This window comes from Phyllostomus discolor, chromosome 11, assembly GCF_004126475.2.
Source record: "Phyllostomus discolor isolate MPI-MPIP mPhyDis1 chromosome 11, mPhyDis1.pri.v3, whole genome shotgun sequence".
Lineage (NCBI taxonomy): Eukaryota > Metazoa > Chordata > Mammalia > Chiroptera > Phyllostomidae > Phyllostomus > Phyllostomus discolor.
The window spans coordinates 63,560,134-63,586,914 of NC_040913.2; the positions used below are offsets into that span (position 1 = coordinate 63,560,134).

The 26,781-nt window shown below is 36.6% G+C and overlaps 1 protein-coding gene across 4 annotated transcripts in view; it reads left to right on the plus strand.

Annotated features, from left to right (window-relative positions):
- Nucleotides 1-26,781, plus strand: part of MYO16 (myosin XVI) — a 595,311-nt gene that overhangs the window by 398,326 nt on the left and 170,204 nt on the right. For all 4 annotated transcript variants that reach the window (XM_036011451.1, XM_036011450.1, XM_036011452.1 and 1 more), the window contains 2 exons: nucleotides 5,983-6,135; nucleotides 9,846-10,046. In XM_036011451.1, the coding sequence (XP_035867344.1) occupies nucleotides 5,983-6,135; nucleotides 9,846-10,046 (354 nt within the window). The remainder of the gene's footprint in view (nucleotides 1-5,982; nucleotides 6,136-9,845; nucleotides 10,047-26,781) is intronic.

Here is a 26,781-nt window from a genome sequence, read left to right on the forward strand (position 1 = left end):
CAACTTGGTATCTGACATAGGATGATATGTTTGTATTGGTCCCCTAACTACATTTACTGGCAGTTTTAAAGTTCATGTTACAGTACTTCTTTTATATTTTTACTTTGGTTCAAACAGTGAGTGTTTTCAATAGTTTAGAATAGGGAAAGGCAAACTGTTTTGGTAAAAGAAAATTAATGTACATATTACTGGAAAGTGAGTTTGAAAAACATTCTATTCCGAATTGTATGTGCTCCCAGTGATTCCCTTTACCGCCCAGCATTGCTCTCCTCTGTCAGGAATACAAATACGCATTCCCTTTCAGAAAGCAGCACCATAATCAAAGATACAAAACAGAAACTGCTTTACAGTCTACTCAGTTTTACACAGCAAACTGGAATTTTCCCTATGGGATTTTAATAAATTACTTTTCTCTCCTCCAGAATAAAAACAGCATTCTGTACAATAAAATGTTTAGATATATTGTAAGGGTCACCCCATTTCACAAAATACAATCCAATGCTTGCAGCTTGAAAATTATTAAAAGGTCAGTAGAGAAGCCATACATTTTAAAAATCACTTTGACCAGGAGAGTAACAAGTTGAGTTGTTCTATTCAAAGTCACACGCTGGTATGGGCAGAGTGCTTTAGACATTCCTTGGGGAAGAAAAGAAGACTGGGCCCTGTCTGGTGTAGCTCAGTGGATTGAGTGCGGGCTGCGAACCAAAGTGTCGCAGGTTTGATTCCCAGTCAGGGTACATGCCTGGGTTGCAAGCCATGGCCTCCAGCAACCACACATTGATGTTTCTCTCTCTCTCTCTCTCTCTCTCTCTCCCTTCCCTCTCTAAAAGTAAATAAATAAAATCTTTATAAAAAAAAGAAAAGAAGACTGGTATTTTGACTCCTTCTACCTCTTTCTAATTTAGATTTGTCAACATTTCACACTTGGTATCATCATTTTGACTGAAACAGCATTTCAATTCTGTAAAGCCAAAATTCAGTTCAATAAAATATTCATAAATAAAAACAACTAAATGTGTCTTTTATTATAAAAATGCTCAAGTCAGTCAAAACCTACAACCAGGTATGCATACAGAGATGGTCAGTAGTAAGACAGTCCAGAGCTAGTGGATTCCCACCAACAGTTCAGGAGGGAACACTCCCCTTTCTCCCATTCTTGACAACATGACACTTGTTTGTGGATTTATTGATGATGGCCATTCTGACAGGTGTGAGGTGATATCTCATTGTGATTTTAATTTGCATTTCACTGATGAGCATCTTTTCATATGTCTGTTGGCCACCTGTATGTCCTCTTTGGAGAAATATCTGTTCAGATCTTTTGCCCATTTTTTTAATTGGACTTTTTGTTTTTTTAATTTTTGGTGTTGAGTTTTATAAATTCTTTATAAAATTTGGATATTAACCACTGTGAAAAGCATTATGTAGTTACCTCAAAATGGAACTCCCTTATGATCCAGCAATTCCACTTCTGGGAATATATAGAAAGAAACTCAAAACACTGATTCAAAAGAATATATGTATCCCTATGTTCATTGCAGCATTATTTACAATCGCCAACATTTGGAAGCAGCCCAAATGCCCATCAGGACATGAGTAGGTAAAAAGGCAGTGGTACGTTTACACAAGGGAATGCTATTAGGCTGTAAAAAAGAAGGAAATCTTACCCTTTGTGACTGCGTAGATGGACCCAGAGAGTACTAAGCTAAGTGAAATAAGCCAGTCAGAGAAAGATGAGGACCATATGACTTCAGTTATATGTGGAATCTAATGAGCAAAATAAACTAACAAACAAAATAGAGAAAGACTCATAGAGACCAGACTGACAGCTATTGAGAGGAGGTTGGCAAGCTGGGTGAAAAAGGTGAAGGGGTTAAGCAAAGGAAAAAAACCTCATAAAGACAACAGTATGATGGTTACCAGAGGGAAAGGATAGTGCAGCACATAGAAAAGGGTACAGGGGGCATAAACGGTGATGGAAGGAAACTTGACTTCGGTTGATGAACACACAACACAACATGCATGATGTGTTACACATTTGTACATTTGAAACTTCTGTAACTTTATTAACCAGGCCCACCCCAATAAATTCAATAAAAAAGAGTAAGAGGATTTATTCACATTGTCATCAAAAGTAATTTTTGTAGCTATAGAGCTGCAGTCTATTCTGAATGCAAAATGATAGAATTCTATTGAATATGTTTGAGGTATTTATATTTATCTAAGTATTTTTTATTAGAGAATCTCAAAATGAGGAGAAAGGTAAGTGTCATATAATTTGGATATTTCTTATGTAATAGAGAATCATTCATTGATGTTCTTATTTTGGAATCTTTTATTAGATTTCTTTTCATTGTTTCATGCAGTAACATACATCACCTTATTTTTCATGGCTTCAACATTTATTTCTGAAGCACCCTATTTCCTAAAATATATTCTATTTAGGCACACCTTCTGTAATCACTTCTAAATCAAACTGCTGAGATATAGGGTCTATTTTTTATATTAAATGATTAAGTTTGCTTTTTAAAATCAAAAGTTAAAATAATTACAATTGTGTATATCACACAATCAAAGAGAATCTCTTCCAATGGTTTTATTCCACAATGGAGTCACTCATTTTCTGTTTTATTTTTTAAGGAAATTTTATTTTTTAAGGAAAGTGAACTGATTTTTAAACCTCCCACTTTTTTTCTCTAACAGCAATTTTCAGAATGTTTTGTTTTTGATTTTTTTATTAAAATGAGAGCAACAACTAAATGTTTTCCTTTCACAATGGGGATGCTACTGTGGACAGATGTTACACAGTTTTATAGAAAATGATTTGTTTTTTTCAGAATCATTCCTGGAGATAAACACAGTTATTGATCTATTGATATCGCTTAGTTTTAATGGAACAGCTCAAGAGAATGAATGTGCTAGACTGTATCAGTTACAAAGAAGTAAATATGTTTCATATGATATTTAAATACTGAATTCTATCCCTCCCTTTGCTAGTTATAATGCACAGAATTTCTTAGTCTATATTTACATACAGTTGTTTTTGCCGTAACAACTGAGCATGTAAAGTTAAATTTTCTATATTGTATGTTTTCACCTGAAGTGACTATAGTCTTAATACTCTTTATATTCAGAGAATTGGTCAGTGGAAACATGAGTTTAAGAAACATTTAACTTTAAATATAAAGAACTTCTAGGTTTGTGTATAACTCATAAAATCTACTTGTCATGGGGAAGAAAGGAAAAGTTCTTTAACCACTGGCCAAATCAGTTAGAAAGAAGAAAATTTATGTAGGAAGAAGATGATGCAGAGTGATTATAAGTTTTAAGGAAATTCTCTCAATCTTTTTATTTTAAGTTTTAAAATGATTTGCTCTGGCAGGTGTGGCTCAGTGGATATAGTGCTGGCCTGTGAACTACAGGGTCACCAGTTTGATTCCCATTCAGGGCACACACCTGGGTTGCCAGCCAGGTACCCAGTAGAGGGTGTGTAAGAGGCAACCCCACACTGATGTTTCTCTTCTGCTCTTTCTCCCTCCCTTCCCCTCTCCCTAAAAACAAATAAATAAAATATTTATTAAAAATTTTTCTTAAAAAATAAATAAATAAAGTGACTTCCAAGACAGCAACAATGTGGCATGTTCATATTTTACTTTTAACTTAGATTTTATTTTGTCATAGAATGCAATTAGGGAAGCTTATTCAATGTACAGACATTCATTTATCATCAAATTTATAGAAACCACTTTTCACTGTGAAGCAGGGATGCAAAAACCATTTTCTGACCTGTAATTAAGAATTTTTTTTGTTACTTTTTGGGTGTCAAGATATGCAATTATATCTTATTTTTAATATAGTTAATATTTAAAATTTTTAGTGAATTTCTAATTTATTGATTATTCTCCACCTGTTACATTAATAATGAAATATTGATGTAGTCATCATGGAAATACATTGACTAGATTAAGTCACAAGAACCTCTGAGCTTCAGCTCTCCAGCTGTTGTCAAGGTAGCCTGGTGCCTGCCATCCTGCCCTCCTCCAGTCATCCCATTTCTGAAGACATTTGAGCTTTCAATACCTACTCACAAAATTCTGGTCCTGGCAAAAAAGTAAAGACACTCCACAGCACACTTCAGTGCTGGTGTTCAGCACTTCACAAAACACCATCGATGTCTCAGCACAAATGCCTTCTGTTTTCTGACCAGTGTCCTACACTCTAATGTGTTAGTATCTTCCCTAAGAAAATTCCCAGCAGTGACTTCTTTATGATCCTGGAGACCTATGAGCTCCCAATCTCCCCTCCCAAATAGCTGGATCTGTGAGAAAAAAATGGCCTTTCTTCCTATGTACACATTATCCTTCACTCATTCTTAATTCATAAGCCACACCCTTATGTGCAGGCTCAGATGCCACATAGAGAATTAAAGCCTATCTGGTGCAGGTCATTTGAGAAGGTGATTTGGCTCACTGATTGGACACTAAAGCATAAGGGATGCTCTTATGTATCCTAGAGAGAAGCTATGAGCTCCCAGTCGATGGTCAGGAATGTGTAGGATGAGCTTCCGCTTCTATGTATCTGATGTTATGAAGACACCAGACTTGGAGAAGACTTTGGGGTAGATGGGAAAGAGGAACCCATGGTAGTCCAGTCTTGTGTGATTTATAAAAGCTTTGGCACTTTCTTTATAAGTACAGCACATTTTACATTAAATATAATCCTAGATATTATTCTTTTTTTCAAATATCTGGTTTCCTTATTAAAATGTTTTATCAGTAATTTTGATTTATATGTTATTCACCATTAATTATTTTCAGTGAGGTACTGAATTCTAAATATTTCTAAGTGCTTTTTAAATTTTACCTAGTATAACAGTGGTTAAAGTGCAGATCAGGGAACATTGTAGTCTGTTTGACTGAATGAGTTCATTAAAGAAATGCATGTAGACAGAGAAGACACAGGCTCATAGGCTGAGCCCTAGAATACCAGGATGGAATCAGAGAAGGAGACCGAGAAGGAGTGGCCAGTGAGATAGGAGGCAAGTATCCAGTGAGAGAGTGATGTCCTGGAGGACAGGTGAGGCAGCGCTCCACAGAAGTAGAGGAATGACTGTCACATATTTCAAGGAGGTCAAGGAAAATGAACACTGAGAATTGAACATTGAATTTAGAATTGTACACATCACTAGTGACTTCCACAAAAGCAATTTTGGTGATACCATGGGGGCAAAAATTGTATTAGAGTGGTTTCAATATTGGGGAGGAGTAGAACTTGACATAATAAGAAAAGACAACTCTTGAGGTTTTTTGTTGTAAGAGAAAACAGAAAATTAGGAGAGTAGCCTAGTGGGAAGTAAGATTTTTATTTTGATCAGATTTGGGTTATATTAGTTTAAAAATATTTTAAGATAATTTTTAAGATCAAAAGATTAAAACTTTAAGATTGAAAAATAACATATTTGCTTCCTAATGGGAAAAGAGAAAAATAACAGTTGGAGGAATGTAAGAAAATTTTCAGATAAAGGACATAGTTTCTGCAATAGCATGCTTAGACTGGTTATTCTTTCTTAAAGAAACCCATGTTCCCTTGAGCATGTTCTCTTGCAACAGAAATGAGGAGGCAAGAAATGCTTCTTCTCTGGGGTCTCACATTCAATCCATCTTTTATCTTCACTTGTTAACTAAAGACCAAATATTTTCTTTCAACAATATTTTTTAAATCCTTCAATATATTTTAGACTCCATATTTTTAAGCTAATGTTATCATACTTGCTGTTATTTTTAGCATACTTTAAATTGAATAATCAGACCATTTGAAGTCAACAATATCAAGTGAAACTCCTTACTTTGGCTTCTCAGGCAATACTGTAATGCTTTATCTCAATAGACTAATTAGTGTTGAACATTTTTGAGTTAATATTTCTTAGAGTGGATTTACATGGCCATATTATCTTGTGAATTATTCTCTTTTTCTCCACAATAGCTTTGTGTCAACATGACCAATGAGAAGATGCACCACTATATCAATGAAGTGCTTTTTCTACAGGAGCAAACAGAATGTTTACAAGAGGGAGTTACCATGGAAACAGCTTATTCTCCTAGTAACCAGACTGGAGTTTTGGATTTTTTTTTCCAGGTATTCATATAATGTAATTAGTGACTTTACAGAATACATGCATTTAAATATGCTGGAGACATAATTTTCTTTCAAGGGGTTTTATTTTTGAGATATCTTTCTATGTGAGACTCTGCTATGTATTTATAGTCTTTCAAAGCCAACAGAAGAGTACAAGTTACCTTTTCTGAAGGGATATTTGAAAGATTACCAATCCATTGAAAGAACAGCATATATTAAATCATCTGTTATAAAAGTATTTAGTATTTATTATGTTGCCTACCTCTCCTTTTGGCATAGTTACAAATGCCCAATGACCAAAATTAATCTTTAAAAAATAATATCTAAGACTATCATGATCATAAAATAAATTTAACAGAATATTTTATCTTCAGTTTATAAATTTAATTATGAAAAATAGCCAGAAAAATATATGTACATACATATAATCTTAGAACATCTGCAGGCATTTATACTTATCTGTTTCTATCTTACAACACAAGAATGTTTGCATCAGTATTTGTATAACATAAACAAAAGTCTACCACATAAACAGAAGGCCCTATGTACTAATATAGGAAGACATTATGTAGCTTTACCCATAATACTTCTAAAACATGTGAACATTGTTTAAAACTGGTAACATTCAGTTAGTTACTGAAGAGCATAGTATTTAACTTTCTACCAATTTATTTCCATAAATAAAAGAGTAGACATAAATTTTGTTCATTTCCCATTGTAAAGCACTCTTGTTCTGCTACAAACGTTAACATTTTTTAAATTACATAAGAAGCCCACTTCCTCCAGAAAGCCCTCCCTCATTATGACACATATAGTACATAATTTATTTATTTGAGATTTTAAAAATATCTTCAAGCTGACAGCAGTAGATATGTGGAAGGCTTCAGGTGCCAGCACCCTCATTCTTGTTTGCTGCTGTGTCCTTGACTGCTATCCACTGGTCAGCACAATGTTTCTTCTCTCTCTTTGGCTTTCGACACTGAGGTTTCATCTTTGGAATCACCATGTCACTAGTAGGGCCCTGACCAATAGGAACTGAACATAAGAGTGGACGTTTCTGGCTGCTACTTCTCTTTGACACCCATGAAAATGGAATGAAAAGGCATTCCAAGTCTAGCGTGAAATGTATAGGTCTGTATACCAGGCAAGCATATACCCTACAATACAAAACAAGCTTAATGTTTCCTTTCCAGCACTTCCTAATCCTCCAATACTGACAAACATTGTAATTTTTGCATAAGCCTCATTTATATTTCAATAAACACATATTTGTTTTATTTCCCTGAGGGGAGGGGCCTATCCCTATTCTTACCAAATTTTCCGAGTGTCTAGTACATTTCTTCACACTCTCAGTGTTGCTGCTTTTTGTTGTTAGGGCGAAATTGCATATGATAACCTTTCACTTACAGGAGAATAATTCAGTCTCCTCTGAGACTTCTAAAGGAATTGAAAGGCCATTAATCCCTTTTTATGACTTATTTCTCCATGTTCTACTTTCTTCAGAAGCTTCAGCAAATTTTTCAAGTCAGTAAGTTTGATTATCACCATTCTTTCATGGCTTTATATCAAATGTTCAGAAAAATACAACACATACCAACTTTAACATGCTTGGAGACAATACAAATTATAATACTTTAAAAATATATTCCATTGGTAACCAACTACCTCATCCTTGCAAAATATCATCTTGCTTTTGGAGTAGAGTGGCTTAGCACTTCTTGCATCAATTGCTTCCCTAAACTAACTGGGGCCTTGTCTTTGATTCACCTAAACATCCATTTAAGGCTTTATCAAATGAACAGAAATCCTCACCTCCGAAGTAGAGGTCTGTCACTGACCCTGAAATGTGGACACATTTTTACACAACCTTTAAATAGCCCATTTATTCCTCCACTGCATATCTGCATGTGCTTGTGAGTATGTTTGCCTGCTCAAATCAGCAGATGAAGGAATGGTTTCTGTTATTATAATATCACCTTTTACTTACCTTTCAGCAAGGAAGTTGCTATTAGTTGAAATAAAGAATTTTTAATTTTTAAAACATCCCAGACAGGACCAGTCATCAACAAACTTTTTATATCCACTGTTTTCTTTTAATGCCTCCCCCATCCTTTTGTATATGTAAGTATACTTACATATACTTAAAACTTTTTTTTTTACCTCTGGGCTCTTCCTGGGAACTCTTTATGGGGTCCCTGGCCATGGCCACACTGAGATTCTTGTGATGTGTCATGCAGAAAGGCCAGCTAGGATAACATTCCTTGTAATGAACTTTCTCCTTTAAATTTCCCTGTTGAAAGGCATTTCTGTGTTGGTAAGAAATGCCTCTCCAGGTGTGCTAGATAATTTGCCAAGGTGGGTGAAATTGCTTTTTTGCAGGCATTTCTAATTCCTTCACAGTGCCATTTCCACCTCATTAGTTCTTCCTCCCTTTCCTTCCTGGGAAGGCTATTGGATGCTTATTCTAGAGATGGCCCTCCTACCTGCCAAATAGCTCCAAAAGGGCACTTCTGGTGTATGTGCCTCCACCAGGTGGAGGTCCTTCCCATGTCTGGCACTTTCACCCTTTGTTCTCAATAGGTGGCACTAGAATGACTTCAACTCCACAGCCTTCAGACAACTATATACAGTTTCGGATTTTCTTTAGTGTAAGCAGGAGACTCTGAAAGGCATAAAACAACTAAAATATTTATGACACATAGAAATGACTTTCTATTGTCCAAATAAAGGACATCATGAAAGGCTGGTGGCAGTATGGTTTGATTACCTCAGGTCAAAATACAAACTGAAATTGCTATAGGGGTCAATATAGATCTCCTCCCTTTCTGAGAGGAATTATTTTTATGGTATTCACACTTCAAAAAGCACCCTTAGTCTATGAGGAGAATTAAGATACAATATGTGACAGAATAATGTAAATAAGTAATATAAAGTACCTTAATTTAAAATATGTCGATGGCAAATTTTCTCAGGAAAGAAAGATAAGCAGCATAGCACTGAGTAAAAGTGACTCAACTGATGGATAAAAACCACTTGGGCAGAATGGTGGTTTGTGTCTGGAGAATGCAGTATCAGAGGCTGGGAAGTTTTTAAAGCAGCACTTCCTTCATGTAAGATTAATTTTGTATTGTTGCCTACTGTGTGATTTTATTTTTCTTATTTGGCATCAGTAAACTATGAGACTTCTAATTTGAATTTTGTAAGTTACAGCTTCAAACTTTCTTTTCTTCTAAGTCTAGGTATTGGAATATCATAGAGTCACTTGTACTTCCTGATAAGTGGGATTTTGTCATAATTTTTATGACTTAACATCATTGTGCATTTTGGTCTTTGATAAGTAACTTGTCCAGTATAAGTATGAAGTGTTTGATATAGGTTATAGGTCAAGAATAATTACAACTTTCCTGTAGTTAGAAATTTTATTTTCTTTTTGAGATGAGACTATACTTTTTAGTAACTCCAATGTTTTACTGATGTGAAAATATACTCTTTCCATCTTTATTCATTCCTCTAATCAATAAATACTATTGAGGGCCTATGTTACATCAGAGTTTTGACTCCAACAGTGAGCTAGAATAGATATGTAGTAAAAGCAAAGCATTAATTTACCGAGTGCCTTATATGAAATAACAAAATTATAAATAAGCATTCATGAATTACAAAAATAGCAAATTGAGTAATAGAAGAAAAAAATTCTTCTTAACTTTCAGAAACCATCCGGATTTCTCTGTTTATTGGATGAAGAAAGTCAAATGATTTGGTCAATGGAAACAAATCTTCCCAAAAAGCTACAAAGCCTCCTGGAATCCTCAAATACAAATGCAGTATACTCCCCCATGAAGGATGGAAATGGGAATGTTGCCCTCAAAGATCAAGGCACAGCATTCACTATTATGCACTATGCAGGGCGGGTAAGTTCAAGGTTAGCTATGTAATTTCCCATGTGCACCTAATGGACCAAATGTCTTAGGACAAACTTTAAAGTGTTTGATATTTTAGAGTTTATTATTTTGAAAAATGAAAGGGGTGAAAATCCACAAAATTTTCCTCTTCTATTTCTTTTAGGCTGATAAAGACTTAGCATCTTTAGAATGTGGGTGATGAAGCATGTAATATGATTCTTCTCATAATGTTTTGAGGATTATAACTTAATATGAGTAAGATACCTGGATTTAATACAAAGAGCTCTGCTGTGAACTTTGGGATATTTTTATAATCCAAACAAACATTGGACACCTGGGTCGGTTTACTCTTAAAAGAGTTTTTAGTACTATTTTTCTTAAAGAATGTCAGCCTAAGTAAGCGACTCCCAGATCTCTCAATTCCCTAGCCAGCTTTGTAAAATGTGCTTCTCTCTTTAAAACCTTCAAGGAATCACTCTTACCTATCTAAAAAAAAAAATCACACTCCTTAGGCAAGGGTCCTATCAGACTTCTCCAAGCTTATCCCTATCTTTTTTCATGACTCATCTGTTACAACTGCTCTATACAAAACCTCTGTTTATGTTTTTTAATCCACCTGCTGTTTTTCTGCATCCCCACCCCTTCCACTTAAACTCCCTCACACTCAAACTTGAAACAGTCTTCTTTTCTTCCTCATAATGTCAAATTGTATCCATCTTTTAATACTTAAAACCATATCTCACTTATCTTCAGTCTAGCTCCCATCTATAGTTAATGTCTTCTACTTTTAAATTTGCAGCCCTCAGATATTTTCCCCCATTTGGCACTTGTACGAATTATATTTTAGAGGGTGAAGTCCCTACTCACTCTCTCATACTCAAGTGTATTACAGTTCATTTCAACCAGGGTTAATTGAATCTCTACTATACACTGAACCCAGAGCTTCAGAGAATCAAAGCTAAGTAAAACTTATGGCTTGCCTACAAATATCTCATGGTCAAACAAGGAAAAAATAAGTTATCAAATAATTATGATATAATTTCTTTATAAGAGTAATATTAACAAAGTTCTATAGTACCACAGAGAAGGAAGCAATTATTTGGATTCAAAAAAGTATAGAAATATTTTCTAGAGGAGATGAAATGTAACTGAGGCCTTCAAGGGTAAGTTAGAACTTACAAAGAATTAAAGGGACATTCCAGTAAAGACATGGACTTTTACAAGGGAATGACATGTGTAACTCTCAGGATTCAGTTGTATAGTACAGACTCCATTCTTGCTGTTCAAGCAGGATATAACTTTAGTATAATAAAATAATTACTAGGAGATTCTCAGTTGAACTTTCAGAAATGACCTTAATTAAAACCACACCACTTGACAAGGCTACCAACATAATTGTGGCCTCTACCTTGATGAGGGAGCTTCCAGCCCCATGGAGAAGCTGCTGCTACAGGTACTGATCCTTTTTTTAGTGCTGCCAACTACACCAGGAAAATACTCATGCTCTGACCTACACATGGAGGAGGTCAGTGGCTGGGCCTGGAGATCTCCACTGCCAGAGAAAAATAAAGCTTCATGGCAAACTTATTGTGTGCACCTCCATCTCTTCCACTTTCTAAATTGTGTGCCATAGTGCAGGACTGGTGGAGCCACAGAACAGATTCTAGCTGCGAATGAGTCTGGGAAGGTTAACTTCCCTGCTTTTTTTTTTAAAGATTTTATTCATTTGTTTTTAAAGAGAAGGGAAGGGAGGGAGAAAGAAAGGGAGAGCAACACTGATGTGCCACAGAAACATCAATTGGCTGCCTCTCAGAGGCCCCCAACCGGGGGTCCTGGTCTGCAACCCCTGACCACAGATCAAACCAGCAACCTTTCGATTGGCGGGATAATGGCCAATCCTGCTTTTGGGCAACTTTCCTAGTCAGGGCAACTTTCCTGCTTTTTGACATCTGCAGTACAGGAAAGTGACTAGGATAAAGGCTGTGTACCATTCTGCCATATCCACCCACATTGTAGTTGGGAAATGGAACAAGAAATTTAGTTGTCTACTGAGCATGGTAAGAGAAAAATCTAAAAATACTGTTTTGGCCAAGTCAGGAATAAATATGTATTATGAGGGGGGACCCAAAAATGGAATTAATTTATAAAAAATTGTGTACTTATTCTTACATATTTAGATTTTAGTCACTTTCTCCATTTGATGCAATATACCTATTGAGAAGTTTTTTCCACTGCTCAAAACAATTTTAGAATTCTATGATTTTGATGCCTTTTAGTGCTTCTGCTGTTTTTTGTTTCACCTCTTCTACATTGGCAACACATTCCCGTTTGACTTTTTTCATGTAGGGAAACAAAAAAATGTCTCTCAGGGTGAGATTGGATGAATAGGGAGGGTGGGGCACAGAGGTAATGTCATTCTTTGGTCAAAACTGCTGAACACTCATGGTGGTATGGGCAGGTGCTCTTGTAAATCACCCATCATGAAATGGGCAAATGCATTGAAAGAGTCTTCAAGCAAATTCACTGAAGCTGAACCATCCTCTCACAACAATGCTAGATGGTACACTGATACAGATGGGTTCTTAGAACACTTACCTAGTAGGAGAAGCCTGTACTACAAGGTGCCTGCCTTCTAGGAGGTAATTCCAGTTTTGGGGGGGGTTCCCCCTTATACTACTCAGAACTTTGTCCTTTTGACAGTGTTAATTCATCAGATGTTTTCAGAGAAAGTTGGAGATAAAGTAAGAAAAAAGATATAAGATGGGTTGAGAAAAAAAGGGAAGGGAGCTATGGAAACACTCAGGCAAGAACTGCATGTGAGCACTGGCCATGTCACTCAAAGGAGGCATTCATAAGGAAGGGACTGGGGACAGAGATTGACCAATGTGCAGAGCAAGGGAGATATAGCTTGAAATAGTACTGAGGCTTCTCACCTCCTGGTTGGTTATATTATGCAAACCAAGAGAAGAAATCCTGGAGAATGAGGCAGTTTAACAGGAAAGATATTCAGTTTTAGATGTTTGGATTTGAGGTTTTAGTGGAAATCCCTGTAGGATGCTGAAAATACTTGATGCTTGGAATGAAAGAGGTTGGTTGTTTTGAGCAATGCAATCATATTTTTGGAAATGTGTATCTTGATCATTTTACTCAGAAAGAACATGGAAGGGATAGAGAAAAGAAGATAGTAGGAAAGGGAAGGATCAAAGTAACCTAGAGAAAGGAAGGAGAAGTCAACAGGAAGTGCACCCAGATGCAACAGTTAGGCCAAAGAACACTTTTGTGAGAAGTTACAGTAGAATGGTACCCTGTAATGGCTTGAGTAGTTAATGGATGTGGAGAAGAAGTCAGTGTGAGATTTTATACATAACAGTTAAAGAACTTCTTCAGAGTTATTTCTTTTATATATGAGGTGTGTGTGTGTGTGTGTTTTACATGCTTTAGTCTTCAGCTCCTGATGACTCTATGAATGAGTGATGTCCCTCCTGTCCTATCCTCAATAACCATGCTCAGCTCCTGCAGACCCATGCCTGTGGCTTCTTTCATAGAATCAATCTATTTTTTGCTTGGTCTTTCTCTTTTTCTTCTGCCTTATATTTTTCTCAGCATTATTGTCTCTTCCAAAAAACTCGACCTCCTCATGATGTGCCTGGAGTAGGACAACTTCAATTTTGTCATTTTTGCATCCAGTGATGTTTTAGGGTTAATTAGCTCTAGGACCCACTTATTCAATTCCCTTTCCAGGGTATCTGCAGAGCCTTCCTCTAACACTAGGAATCATTTTTATTCCTATTGCTTTCTTTACTTACTGTCCAACTTTCAGTTTGTACTTAGTAATTGGGCACACAAGGGTGTGGGTGATCTTAGTGTTGCTCTCTGGTGACACATCTTTGTTCTTGGCAGTCTTTCCTAAGACTTACCCTTTTCCCACTTACCTTATATATTTTGTATAATTATAGCAATATTTTAGCCCTCTATTCAGATCTTTTAATCTATATTTTATTTATATAAAATATTTATTGAATTTATAGGATTAGTTGAAAAGTTACCATATGGTATAACTAATGATTTTGAAAAAATATTTTTCTGTAAGTTTCATGGTATCTGTCTTAAGTCAGTATATGCCTGATCTGCCTTGTAAACCCATTTGTCTTATATCTTGTAGATGTATTCAATAAAGGCTAATTGTGTTAAATTGAATGGGACCCAGCTTTGGAATAATATTTTATTTAGTTATTTTGTTTGCTTTTACAAATTACTCTAAAAGCACCTAATGAAATTTTAATTTTAATTGTTTTAAGCAAATTTTTGGAAAAAACTAAATAGTTTTAATGAATATATTTGTTTTACTGAATTCTAATAGCAATAAAACATAGTAAAGGAAAACATTTGGTTAGTTGCCATCAAAACCAAAGCTCCATGGAATCATGAATTTTCCTGTAAAAGCACCTTTATATTTTAAGCAGGATTTTTCATCATTGGAGTCAGTTTTGTGGTTTTATAAAAAGTCTTCTCATCCTGGCTGGCGTAGCTCAGTGGATTGAGCATTGCTCTGCAAACCAAAGGGTCACTGGTTCAATTCCCAGTCAGGGCACGTGCCTGGGGTGTAGGCCAGATCCCCAGTAGGGGACATGTCAGAGGCAACTACACATTGTTGCTTCTCTCCTTCTTTTTCTCCTTTCCTTCCATTCTCTCTAAAAATAAATAAATAAAATCTGTTTAAAAATATTCTATTTTACGCAGATGTACTAATGAGTCTTAGCCCAAGGACTCCCTAAAGACTCATTCATATGTTACAATATAGATTATATGTAATTTGTGACAATATGGCAAGCCATATGCCATTCTAATCATCCGAGGTACCTACATTTACTTACATTTTTAGCTATTTCATTTTCAAAAAAAGCAACACATTCTGCATTATAGATATCAAGAGATGTAGCAAAGAGCTAACTTGTTTAAAATTAGCATGCAGAGTCTGTTTTGGACAGTAGGATGAGCATTCCTCAACAGCTCTTTGATGATGAAGTTGAACCCAAAGGAGAGCTCCATGGCTCTGGGGTCCTTGGTTTCGTTTGTAGCCTCTTCTTTGGCCAGAGAAATGAGCCAGAGAGTCTTTCTCATTACCATGTGTTCCTCCTTGATTGGTTTACCTGGTTTTGTTAGTGAAAACTCACTACATCTCCTCGGAATAATGATCATTATTGCTGGTGATGATATTGACCTCCAGCTGCACCAGGATGCAGTGGCCTATGCTGTTCTGACTATGGGATCCTCTCATGCTCCTGATATTGTTTGGCACAGAGGCTCAGAGATTCATTTAGAAATGTTTAAGCAACATTGTTTGCATTATAGCGGAAGATCTTTCCTAAACACATTTGAATTTTTCATTACTCATAGGAGCATGGTGTATTTTCTAACCTCCATTACAGAAATATTTTAAAGTAAATGGGAAGAGACTGTACATGAAATATTAACAGTGTTTCATTAATGAGAATGAATCTGAATTTTAAAAGGCTGTGAGTTGTGTTTGGTTGTTATTTGTTTTAGCAAATTTTAAATCGTATAAGGGATTATCTGTTTTAGGAGTTGCTCTTAAACTTCTACTGGTGATTTAAATGATGGATAAGCATTAAATCCAGAAGTATGTCTAATTTTATTGGCTTTTAAAATTAAGAATCTCGAAGGAAAGAAGAATAATTATTTGGTAAAAGACATGGGCTCTTAGGAAAGTTTAATTTCCATTAAGGTGATTCTGAACTAACTCTAATGGGAAATAGTATTTTGAAGTTTCTAAATTTTAATGTGAGTAAAGGGAATAGATTGGGAGATAGCAAAGCAAACTGAAGTAATAAGAATTAAATTAATGAAAATATAGGTCAAAATTAAAAGTTATAAAATATATGACACTTACATATCTGACCCTTTTGTTTTCTGCTCATAAGGTCTTTGTCTGAAAGTTGTTTATTGTGATTTTACTTTTTTTTTTAGTATGAAGTGATTAGTTCTGGATCTCATAAATATCCCATTCTATGACTGGCCTTGATGGCTTATAAATCAAATTGGGGATACTGTTCTTACCTAAAATTATGTGTCTGTGTTTTACCTTACTTCTTTCCCCAAATTTAACTATTGTAGTGACTGGAATGGTGGCCACTCCAAAAAATATGTCTGTATGCTCATCCCTAAAACATGTGGATGGGATCTCATTTAGAAAAAGGGTCTTTGCATATGTAATTAAGTAAAGTATTCTGAGACAAGGCGATCATCCTGGATTATCTGGGTGAGCTCTAAATCCAATGATAAGTATCCTTATAAGAGTAAGGCAGCCCTGGCTGGCATAGCTCAGTGGATTGAGCGCAGGCTGCGAACCAAAGCATCGCAGGTTCGATTCCCAGTCAGGACACGTGCCTGGGTTGCAGGACATGGCCCCCAGCAGCCGCACATCAATGTTTCTCTCTCTCTCTCTTTCTCCCTCCCTTTCCTCTCTAAAAATAAATAAATAAAATCTTTAAAAAAAAAAGAGTAAGGCAAAGAGAGATTTGAGAGAGAAAAAGAGGCCATGTGGCCTTAGAGGCAGAGATTGGAGTGATGTGTCCACAGGCCAAGAATGCCTGGAGCCACCAGAAGCTTAAAGAAACAAGGAAGGAGTGACCCTACAGTGTCTAAGAGAGCAAGAATGCCAGATCCAAAGTTCTGGCCTTCACAACTGTGGAATAATAAAATTTTGTTGCTTTGAGGCACCCAGTTCACGGTCATTTGTTACAGCAGCCCAGGAAACTAATATAGTGTTCATGGGTCCAGTGTTTACAAATTAAAAGAGAAGTAGTTTTAATTTATAACATTGTAAAATTTCTTTGTCACATTTGATTCATTTGAAAGTGACCCCTACATTCCTCCTCTATTTTTGCTCATATTTTTTCTTACCTGGAATGCCCTCTTTCTTTCAAAATTTCATTTATCTTTCCAAGTATCAAGTTCTTAGCCTAATCCAAATTTCATTGATCTCTGCCTTCCCTGAACAATAATGATGCCTGATGCCTTCATAGCATTCTTCAATTTACAAAGTGCTTCTGAGACATTTTTACCATGTTTGCAAATGTTACTATGTCAGTTTACCAGTTAAGTAAGCCTTGGTGAAGGTCAACGATTCACCGAAGATTAAACAGCTATGTATGAGTCTTCTCGGGGTGCCATGACAAAGTCTCACAAGTGGGTGGCTTAAAATAGCAGAAACTTATTCTCTCACTATGCTGGAGGCCAGAGTTCAAAATCAAGTGTCATCAGATTTGTTTTTTTCTTCAGGCTCTGAGAGAAATCTGTTTTAAGCCACTCCCTTGCTTCCAGTAGTTGCCAGCAATCAGCATTTCTTTGAATTCAACACAACACCTTCTATCTTCATATGATCTTCTCCCTATATGTGTCTCTGTGTGTCTTCTCTTTTTGAAGGATACCAGTCATTGGATTTAGGGCCTACTCTGTCCAGTATAACCTCGTCTTAACTAATTATGTCTGAAAATATCTTATTTACAAATAAGCTTATGTTCTGTGGTTCTAGATGGACATGAATTTTGGGAGTCCACTATTCAACCCACTACAGCCTGGTGGGTCACAATACCGTGTCTTATTTTCTCATGTCCCATATGTTTTTCTCTCTCCATCATGGTGTATGGTGAAATTTTAAAGTGCTTATTGTCTATAGTCATAGAATCCATGTGGTGTAATGGAAAGATAGGATGCAATGGGACATGCTGTGGCTCCGTTGCTATGTCTTTAAGTAGGACACTGATTTTCAGTTGATATACCCATGAAGTTTGTAATTAAAGAGAATATGGATGTGAATATCATAAACTTGTTCTGGAGGTTAAACAGTGAGCAAGCAATAAATGCAAGCATGATTATTTTGAGATGTTACATGAAATACATGTTGTATTTCCCTAACAATAGCTTTTGATGCAGAAATACCACCACATTTAGCAAAAATTTGAACTCAGTCATAGATACTGAAGACCCAGAAATATTTTGGGGAGCTAATCAATTGGCTACATTGTCACATCATAATGTTAGGGACCCAATTGACTTACTCAAATTAAGTTAGTGGTAAAATGTCCTTGATTAGATAAAAAAGTGTATTTGTTAATTTTTATATGTTATAAAATGCTCACATTGCATAAAGCAATGTTTTATAAGTCATATTAGAATATTTATTTTTATTTATCACAATGTTGTTAATATCACTTCAGCAGATGATAGGGAAGATGTAACCACCACAGTTCTATTTTCTTGCTCTTCCTGTTACACTTGGAAAACTTCAGTGGAAGATAAAAACAAAAAATTGAGGTATTTCTCTATCTGTGGAAACTAGAATATTAAAAGAGAAAACATTTAGTTAAAAGTTTTAACTTATGGCCCTGGCTGGCGTAGCTCAGTGGATTGAGCGCGGGCTGGGAACCAAGGTGTCACAGGTTCGATTCCCAGTCAGGGTACATGCCTGGGTTGCAGGCCATGACCCCCAGCAACTGCACATTGATGTTTTTCTCTCTCTCTCTTTCTCCCTCCATTCCCTCTCTAAAAATAAATAAATAAAATCTTTAAAAAAAAGTTTTAACTTATGGTAATGTGACATTCTGTTTTTCAATGAATATACAGGTTAATTTTGTGATGAGTAGTTTTACCTTGATTAAAGAGATTCTTATAAAAATTATGTTCTTTATCACTTAGCTTTATGACTAATATTTTAATTGAGTATAAAAGTATGTGAAACTTTAGTGCAGAATATAGAAGGCTCTTTCAATATTATTTGCCTTAAGAATATTAAAGCATTGTCTACAATTTATATACATATTTGGAGAGGTAATTTCATGACAGAATAGCTTCTTTATATAATGTATGGGTAGATGTGTCTTTCTGTGAGTGAATCTTGATTGCATACATCAGGATTTCTTTTCCATCTCCCTAAGGCACATTTCTGCAATACAGTTGTAATCCCTGATTATTATTGTTCATGTCATTGATTTCCACAGGCCTTTATGGGAACCACATTGCCAATAGAAGTGATGTGGTGCAAAGAATGATGTTACTGATTTGTGGCCAGTCTATAAAATACCTGGCTTTTTTCCTTCTCCCTGAAAAGAATTTACCTCTATTGTGTGATTTATGCTTTTACCCAGAACTCTGAGAAGTAGAGAGAGATCTTTATCTCATTGATACTGCAGTAGATTCTAAGTGACACACTGGTGAAAGCCAACCTCTTTGTTTTTAGACATATTTATATAATATGTAGGCAAAGGACACCCTGACCTGTGTATTTTCCAATGCTACCTGTGTCAGAAACACCTTCTGTAGCTTGTCACTTGGCCTTCACCACCCAGAGACATTTTTAGGAGACACAGTGGGCCCAAGAGGACTCTGAACATGAAGCTTTAAATAATAAAAAAAGGGAGCTGGACTAATCAATAGGGAGGCTTTCATTTATTCCTCTTCCTTTTCTTTAGGCAGAGTATCCAGACATAACAATGAAATCTGTCTGGCCTAAGTCAAACTGATATTATTAAAGGTTATTTGACAAAGACATTTTGACTCATGCAGAAAGAGCTTAATTTACATCTGTATCTGTTCACCTCTTACGCAGACCTTTAGAAAAATAAAAATTAACCAGGCCCCTGGTGCTGTGTTGCTTTTATCAATTTTACCTTTGGCACAATTTTTTGTAGGAGACTTGATAAATGTTTCCTTACCCAGGGTTTGGTAAGGAAGAGAAAATGCAGGATCCCATTTAGGAACTCTGACTGTTTCTTCAAAGATTTAATAGCTTCTATTATCTTCACTGGCTGACAGAAAGTAATAAGTAAGAAACTTTAGATTACCTAGTATATTGATATCTTATTGTTGATAGTTTTTTTAATCTTTAAAGGGAAAGGTGAGGTATATTTATAAATTTCAGATGTGTCAGTTTTAAGGCAATGTTCATATTTGTATTCTAGATATCTAGGTAAAAACTCTTAGCAATAATACTATATGTTTCTAGTAACTTGTTTATAAGACCAAATATTTTTTTCCTTTTATTGATTCTAGAGAGAGGGAAGAGAGGGATAAAGAGAGGGATAGAAACATCAGTGTGAGAGAAAAACATCAATTGGTGGCCTGTGCCCCGACTGGGGACCAAACCCACAGCCCTGGCATGTGCCCTGACTGGGAATCAAACCTGTGACTTTTCATTTTGCAGGACGATGCCCAACCAACTAAGCCATACTGGCCAGAGCCCTAATAACTTATTTTAAAATTAGTATTTATCAGCCCTGACTGGTGTGGCTCAGTGGATTGAGTGCCAGCCTGCAAACCAAAGGCTCGCTCATTTGATTCCCAGTCATGGCACATGCCTGGGTTGCAGTCCAGATCCACAGTAGGGGATGCAGGAGAGGCAAGGACACATTGCTATTTCTCTCCCTCTCTTTCTCCCTCCCTTCCCCTCTCTCTAAAAATAAGTAAATAAAATATTTTTTAAAATTAGTATTTATCAACTTAAAGTGAATCAGAAAGAAAGAAAGCAAAACTATTAGATAGACTCACTCAATGGAAAAGTAAAAAGTAGAATGCTCTAATTATAAATATCGATGCTATAAAGAGATCAATTTACTTCTACACGTGAAATGGAGGCTCTTTTCAGCAAACCTCAGATACGGAGGTGAAACTAGACATGAAAAATTGTCAGGCTCATTTGTATTCGCTGAAAATGATCTTTTATTCCTTTTGCTAAAATTCAATCCTTACATACACTCTGATGTGATATATTGTGTTCTAGAGTGTATCTCCAAGTTTTGCATTTTTGTCACCTGTTAATCCCTACTACTTCTTTTCTCAGGATTATATTTTGCACCATGTAAATAACATGGTGGAGAGATGGATTATGAAATTGATGTGAGCAAACTTCCATTTTATAAGTATTGGTGTTTCTCATGATAGTATTTTATGCCTTTAGCTAAGAGTTTATTTACTGTCATGATTAGTTTTGTTTATGAGATAACTCCCAAATCTCCAATGTAACTATTTTTCCTGTGGGTTCTACACCTGCCTATCTACTTTTGAATATCTTTACTTGGGTAGCATCTGAAATGCAACAAATCCAGAAACTAACTAAACTAAACTCCCTAGCCACCTCCCAAACTCTCTCCCTCTCAACTTACTTGAAAGTAAGTAAATAAATAAAACTGATTTTCCATATATGTCCCACTTCACAACACATGGTAAAATCAGAAATCTAGTTAATTATCAATTATAAGCTACTTTCCTCCTATATATCTCTTGAATCTAAAAATACTCCTTCGTATGCCAATACCCTAGTTTGCATTGCCCTCCCAACCCTCTTAGCATACTTTAATAGTCTCCTAACACTAACTGTGTTAGTATAACATAAATAGTAATTAGCAATAAAAGAATGAATGGCCATTTTTACTTAAACACATACTAACTGACTCTATTTCATTTATTGTCTTGCTTTTCTGATAACACTGTTTAAATTTTAATGTGATTAGCCCTGGCTGGTGTGGTTCAGTGGATTCAGTGCTGGCCTGTGGACCCAAGTGTCACCGGTTCGATTCCCTGTCAGGGCATATGACTGCTTTGAAGGCCAGGTCCCCAGTGGAGGGTGTGTGAGAGGCAACCACACAGTGATGTTTCTCTCCCTCTCTTTCTCCCTCCCTTCCCCCCTCTCTAAAAATAAATAAATAAAATCTATTAAAAATAAAAAAAATAAATAAAATTTAATGTGATTATTCTGATTCACCTTGTTAATAATAGACTAAAGTAGTGGCAGTGATGACTGCCTTCTTAATTAGCTGTTCATTAACCATTCTTTTAAAGATTTTTACCTTTTAGCTTATCTCTCCTTACTAGAAGAATCAACTTTGCTTTTTCCTTAAACAATCATATTTTGCAGATCATTTTAACACTCTTGTTCTTCATGTACCTGGTAGCACAAGAAGAACAAGCACAACTTGAGGGATGTGATCAAGATTCCATTTTATTTTTGTCTCACACTACTTTTTAAAATATATTCAGGGAAGACAGTCCTTTTCTTATAACCAGATAAAAACTCAGGCAGCTTCAGTGATACTTCCCTGGTAATAGTTCTTTATTTGCTTTTATAGGCACTCACAGACTCAATTCAGTAATTAAGGAGTTCTAGTCCTATATAATAATCAGAACTACACATGTAACCAAACGTTAAGGCCCCTGATGTATCAACCCCAGAGGCCATACTATACGGTGGCCTAGGGCATCGTGAGTTCTTTCTTTTGTGCTGACTGATCTCTTATTGTTACGATATGATTTCACACATGTTACACCTTTTGATATTTAGGGCTAAATCTCACTTGGGTGCTTTCACATGTATTGCAACCCTCCTCCCCTGGGAACTTTCCATGCCCTTCCCAGGACCTAGGTGATGCTGAGTCTCCTGGCTGGCAGCTCCCCCCACAGCCATGGCTTCTCATGCTCGTTCCACACCGATTCACTTTCCTGGACTCCTCTATTCCCAGCCCCAGTGTGTCCTCTGGGCAGGATGTAACATGGACTGAAAAACATAACCATGGCCTTTGTAGTTGATCAAAATCATAAGTTCTGTGCTCTCTACTTTAAAGAGTTGCCACAGCTCATCCCACTGCAGCAGGGGATGTTTCTTTTTTTATCCACTGCTATGCGTTTTAGTTCTGATGTTTGTCTTTTTCAATTGAATTTATTAGGGTGACATTGGTTAACAAAATTATATAGACTTCAGTTGTAAAATTCTATAATATATCATCTATATATTGTGTGTTCACCACCCCAAGTCAAGTCTCCTTCCATCATCATTTATCCTCCCTTTACCTTCTTCTACCTTCCCCCACCCCCCACTCCATCCCCCTTCTTCCTGGTAATCACCATAGTGCTGTTTGTTTCTGTGAGGGTTTTTTTCCTTAATCCTTTTACACTTTTCACCTGGATTGCATTATGCTAAGTGAAATAAGCTAGTCAGAGAAAGACAAGTACCAAATAATTCCACTCATATGTGAAATCTAGTGAACAAAATAAACTAACAAATGAAATAGAAACAGACTCATAGAGAACAGGCTAACAGCTATCAGAGGGGTGAAGGGTTTGGGGACTGGGTGAAAAAGATGCTGTGTCTTAACCCCCATTGTCCTGCCCATCCTGAACCTTTGTGTTTCTTAGTGGGGTCAAACATGTCTGCATTGTCTGCCATGTCTTCTAACTAGTGGGACAATGTCAAAGTGTAAGAAGGATGCCAGGGAGCCTCCTCCCTTTTTGGCTTAGAAAACTAGGGAAGAAATTGTGTAAAAGTACTTACGTCTATACTTGCATGCTACATAAGCCGTCACTATTGTATACTCAGATTGGTGTGAGAGCAATAGATCAATAGGCCAACAGATGCAGACATAGAGAAATCAAATATGGTAGATAGATAGGTAGATAGATAAGTAGATAGATATGGATAGATACACACTTATAAATCAAATACCAATACTACCAAAAACACATGTACGTATGCACGTTATAATGTAAGATATCCTGAAATGCCTAAATCATCACTGAAGGGAGTTTTATTAGGGGAACTAACTTTTGTTATGTGAACCACATGGCAATATAGATTTCCATACCAGGAATACATTGATTAGGTGATTGTAGAATTAAGAATTTGGTTTGTCCCTAACATATTGTCTTATAAGGTATTGTGTGCATGCTGTAGAAAACATCTCATTCCAATGTGTTTTATCTGGAAACTATGGATAATCTCTTAGCTACGTAACAGGATGAGAGAAGGAAAATTAAGTCATATGTAGTCTAAGTAGTGAATCTAAGTGATGCCACCAAAGGCCCTCCTAAGACTGTAACACTGTGGTTTTGCCACTTGAGTACTTGTGTTTTTGCTTCCAGATTCTGGTCTGAACGAAGGATTGAAGAGTTGCAATATTTATTGTTCCAGCCTGGAGTACAATGGTCTATTGTTTCCCTCTCTCCTTTCTCTACACTGTAAGACTGTGCATCCTCTCAAATATGCTGAGGTCCATTCTGCTCTCTCCACACAATTCATTTATAGGCTTAGATGATATCTCCTTTCACACTCAGTCTTGCTAGAATGAATAGTTCTTATCACTTTGTCTGTCTTCATCCATCAGGCCTTCTATTCCCTGTGTCATTCTCTTTGCCTTATTTTATACCTACAAGAGCTTTGTTATCTTTCTTTAGGAGTTTTGAACAGTGATAAACATGGCATCTATCCCTGTCATTTCAGGAGCTGCTGAGCAGGTGGAAGTGCCTGAGCTGCCAGCACCAAGACAGGACTAGCTGGAAGAAGAAATTGGGAGTGGTGGAAGTTGGTCAGGAACTGGCCTGAAAAAGAAACTGTGCCAAATTTTCAGTAAGAAAGTTTACAGAGGCTAGGCTATACAGGAAAAGTCAGGGAGACAGAGAGGGTACCGTGAGGTGACCCAGAAATGTGTCTCTAGTGGAAGACACCACCTCCTGTGAGGCTGGAGAGAGGAAGAGAAAAGACTACCCATCTGGGAACTAAAGACAGCAGGTGGGAGCCAGAACCATGGTAGCCTGCCCCAGAAAAACTGGGCCATCAAGAGTGGGCTGTAGGATGAGAGTGGAGCCAGTGTTTATTGGGAAGGAAGGGAATTACCAAGATTTTTACCCTAGTCCTGCCCTTCAGTCTCCTGTCAGGGCCCCAGGGGCAGTCCTGGCTGCAAGGGGAGGTCAGAAACCACAAAGCAGACAAGGGCAGGGATTTATTAGGGAGCAAATGGCATATGTGGAAGGGAAAGGCATCACCAAGCACAATGTGTGATAGAGCCCAATTCTTTTGAAAGAATACTTAGACAAAAATAGGTTAGATATGTAGGTAGGTAAGGGGAGGGGGAGAGAGAGAGAGAGGGAAGAAATATGAGGCTATCTTTGGGAAAAGGAATTAGGTGTAAATTTTATTTTATTATTTTTAATATTGTCCAAATTTTATAAGTGCACATGCATTATATTTTATGAAATATTTCTAAAAGATCAATGTTAGCCATTTTCTTTGATTTGTTTTCAAATGTAGTCTTCTAGCCCTGATTCAATGAAGAGTATATTTATTAGCTTTTGCTATTAACCACATCAAAGGCAATTTGAAATTCTACATAGGTGGTATCTACTTATACCCCATTACTATGTACATATTGAGTCTGTTCTTTTTATAATTAAATCTTTTTAAATTTTTTTTTATTTTTAATCATTGTTCAAGTACAGTTTTCTGCCTTTTACTCCCATCCCAGCCCACCGCCCCATTGCTCCCCACCTCCCTCCCATTCCCATCCCCCTCCTCCAGTTTTTGTCCATGTGTCTTTATACTTGTTCCTGTAAACCCCTCCCCTTTTCCCCTGAAATTCCCTGCCCTCTCCCCTCTGGTCACTGTCAGCCCATTCTCTATTTCAGTGTCTTTGGTTATATTTTACTTGTTTGTTTGTTTTGTTGTTTAGGTTCTTGTTAAAGGTGAGATCATATGGTATTTGTCTTGCACCGCCTGGTTTATTTCACTCAGCATAATGCTTTCCAGTTCCATCCATGCCATATACAGCCTGTTTTAATCCCCTAAAAATAGCTTCTTTTATTGATGGGCTATGCTAATAAAATCATTAGCCCCAGTTCAATATTAAATTGAATAAATAAGAAACTGAAGTTCAGAGAAGCTGACTCCTCATGCTTTCATAGTTAGTTATTACAGCCCATGTGCCATAAGTCCTTTTTTTAGGCTGATAGGTGGAAGTGAGATCACAAACCCCTCTTCATTACCCTTGGTCCCCTGTCCTTTCTACTTTAGTACACTCATACTCATTTCATTTTCCTCAAACTCCCAGCACCGTATATGACTGACTTATTCAGGATACCACAATAACAAGGTTGTTAAAAATACTGGTGTCTATTGCTGAGGTATTGGATAAAAGTTATTTGAAAAATCTTTCTCTGTAGCTTTTTACAAAATGCCAACTATCCTAAGAAAAAAAATGTTTAGCCTGAGTGTAATTATACTGTAGTCCCATTTTAAACTTATCAGCCATTGAAAAATATGCCAATGTCTGCCCTAATAGTGGTCCCATATCTCAAATGCCCAGAAAACATTTATCCCCTGAAAACCCTGTCCCTGCGTTCCCTTATCTTCTGCCTCATAGGAGCATCACATAGGAGGACAGAATTCACAGAGCTTCATGAATCACTAGTACCTGGAGCCGTGACTCTCAAACTTGAATATGCACCAGAATCAACTGAGGAACAAGATAAAACTGCAAGTTCCTTGTCTACATTCTTGTAAATGATGATTAAAGAGGTCTGGGCTAGGTTTAAAGAATGTGCATGTTTATTGAATACCAGAGGATGTCTTCCTACAGGTAATCTATGAAGTACCTTTTCAGAAACTCTGAAGGTATTATTAGCCACAGAATAGATGCTCAGTTTAGCACACATTCTGAAATCTCTCATTGACCTCCCTGTGTGTAGCAGGCATGGGAACTGGGGCTGAGACTGCAGACATCAGAAACACACTAAGCCCCAGCTCTGGCATACCACACCAACTTCTTTATCAAGGTCGAACAAGCCACCTGCTCTTGCCTGCAACTCATAGAATTCACATCAGTGATGGTGGCTGGAGCTGTTGCCGTGGAGCTCTCACACCTTAGGATTTCAGTTTCCTTGGTGATTAGCCAAGCATGAGCCT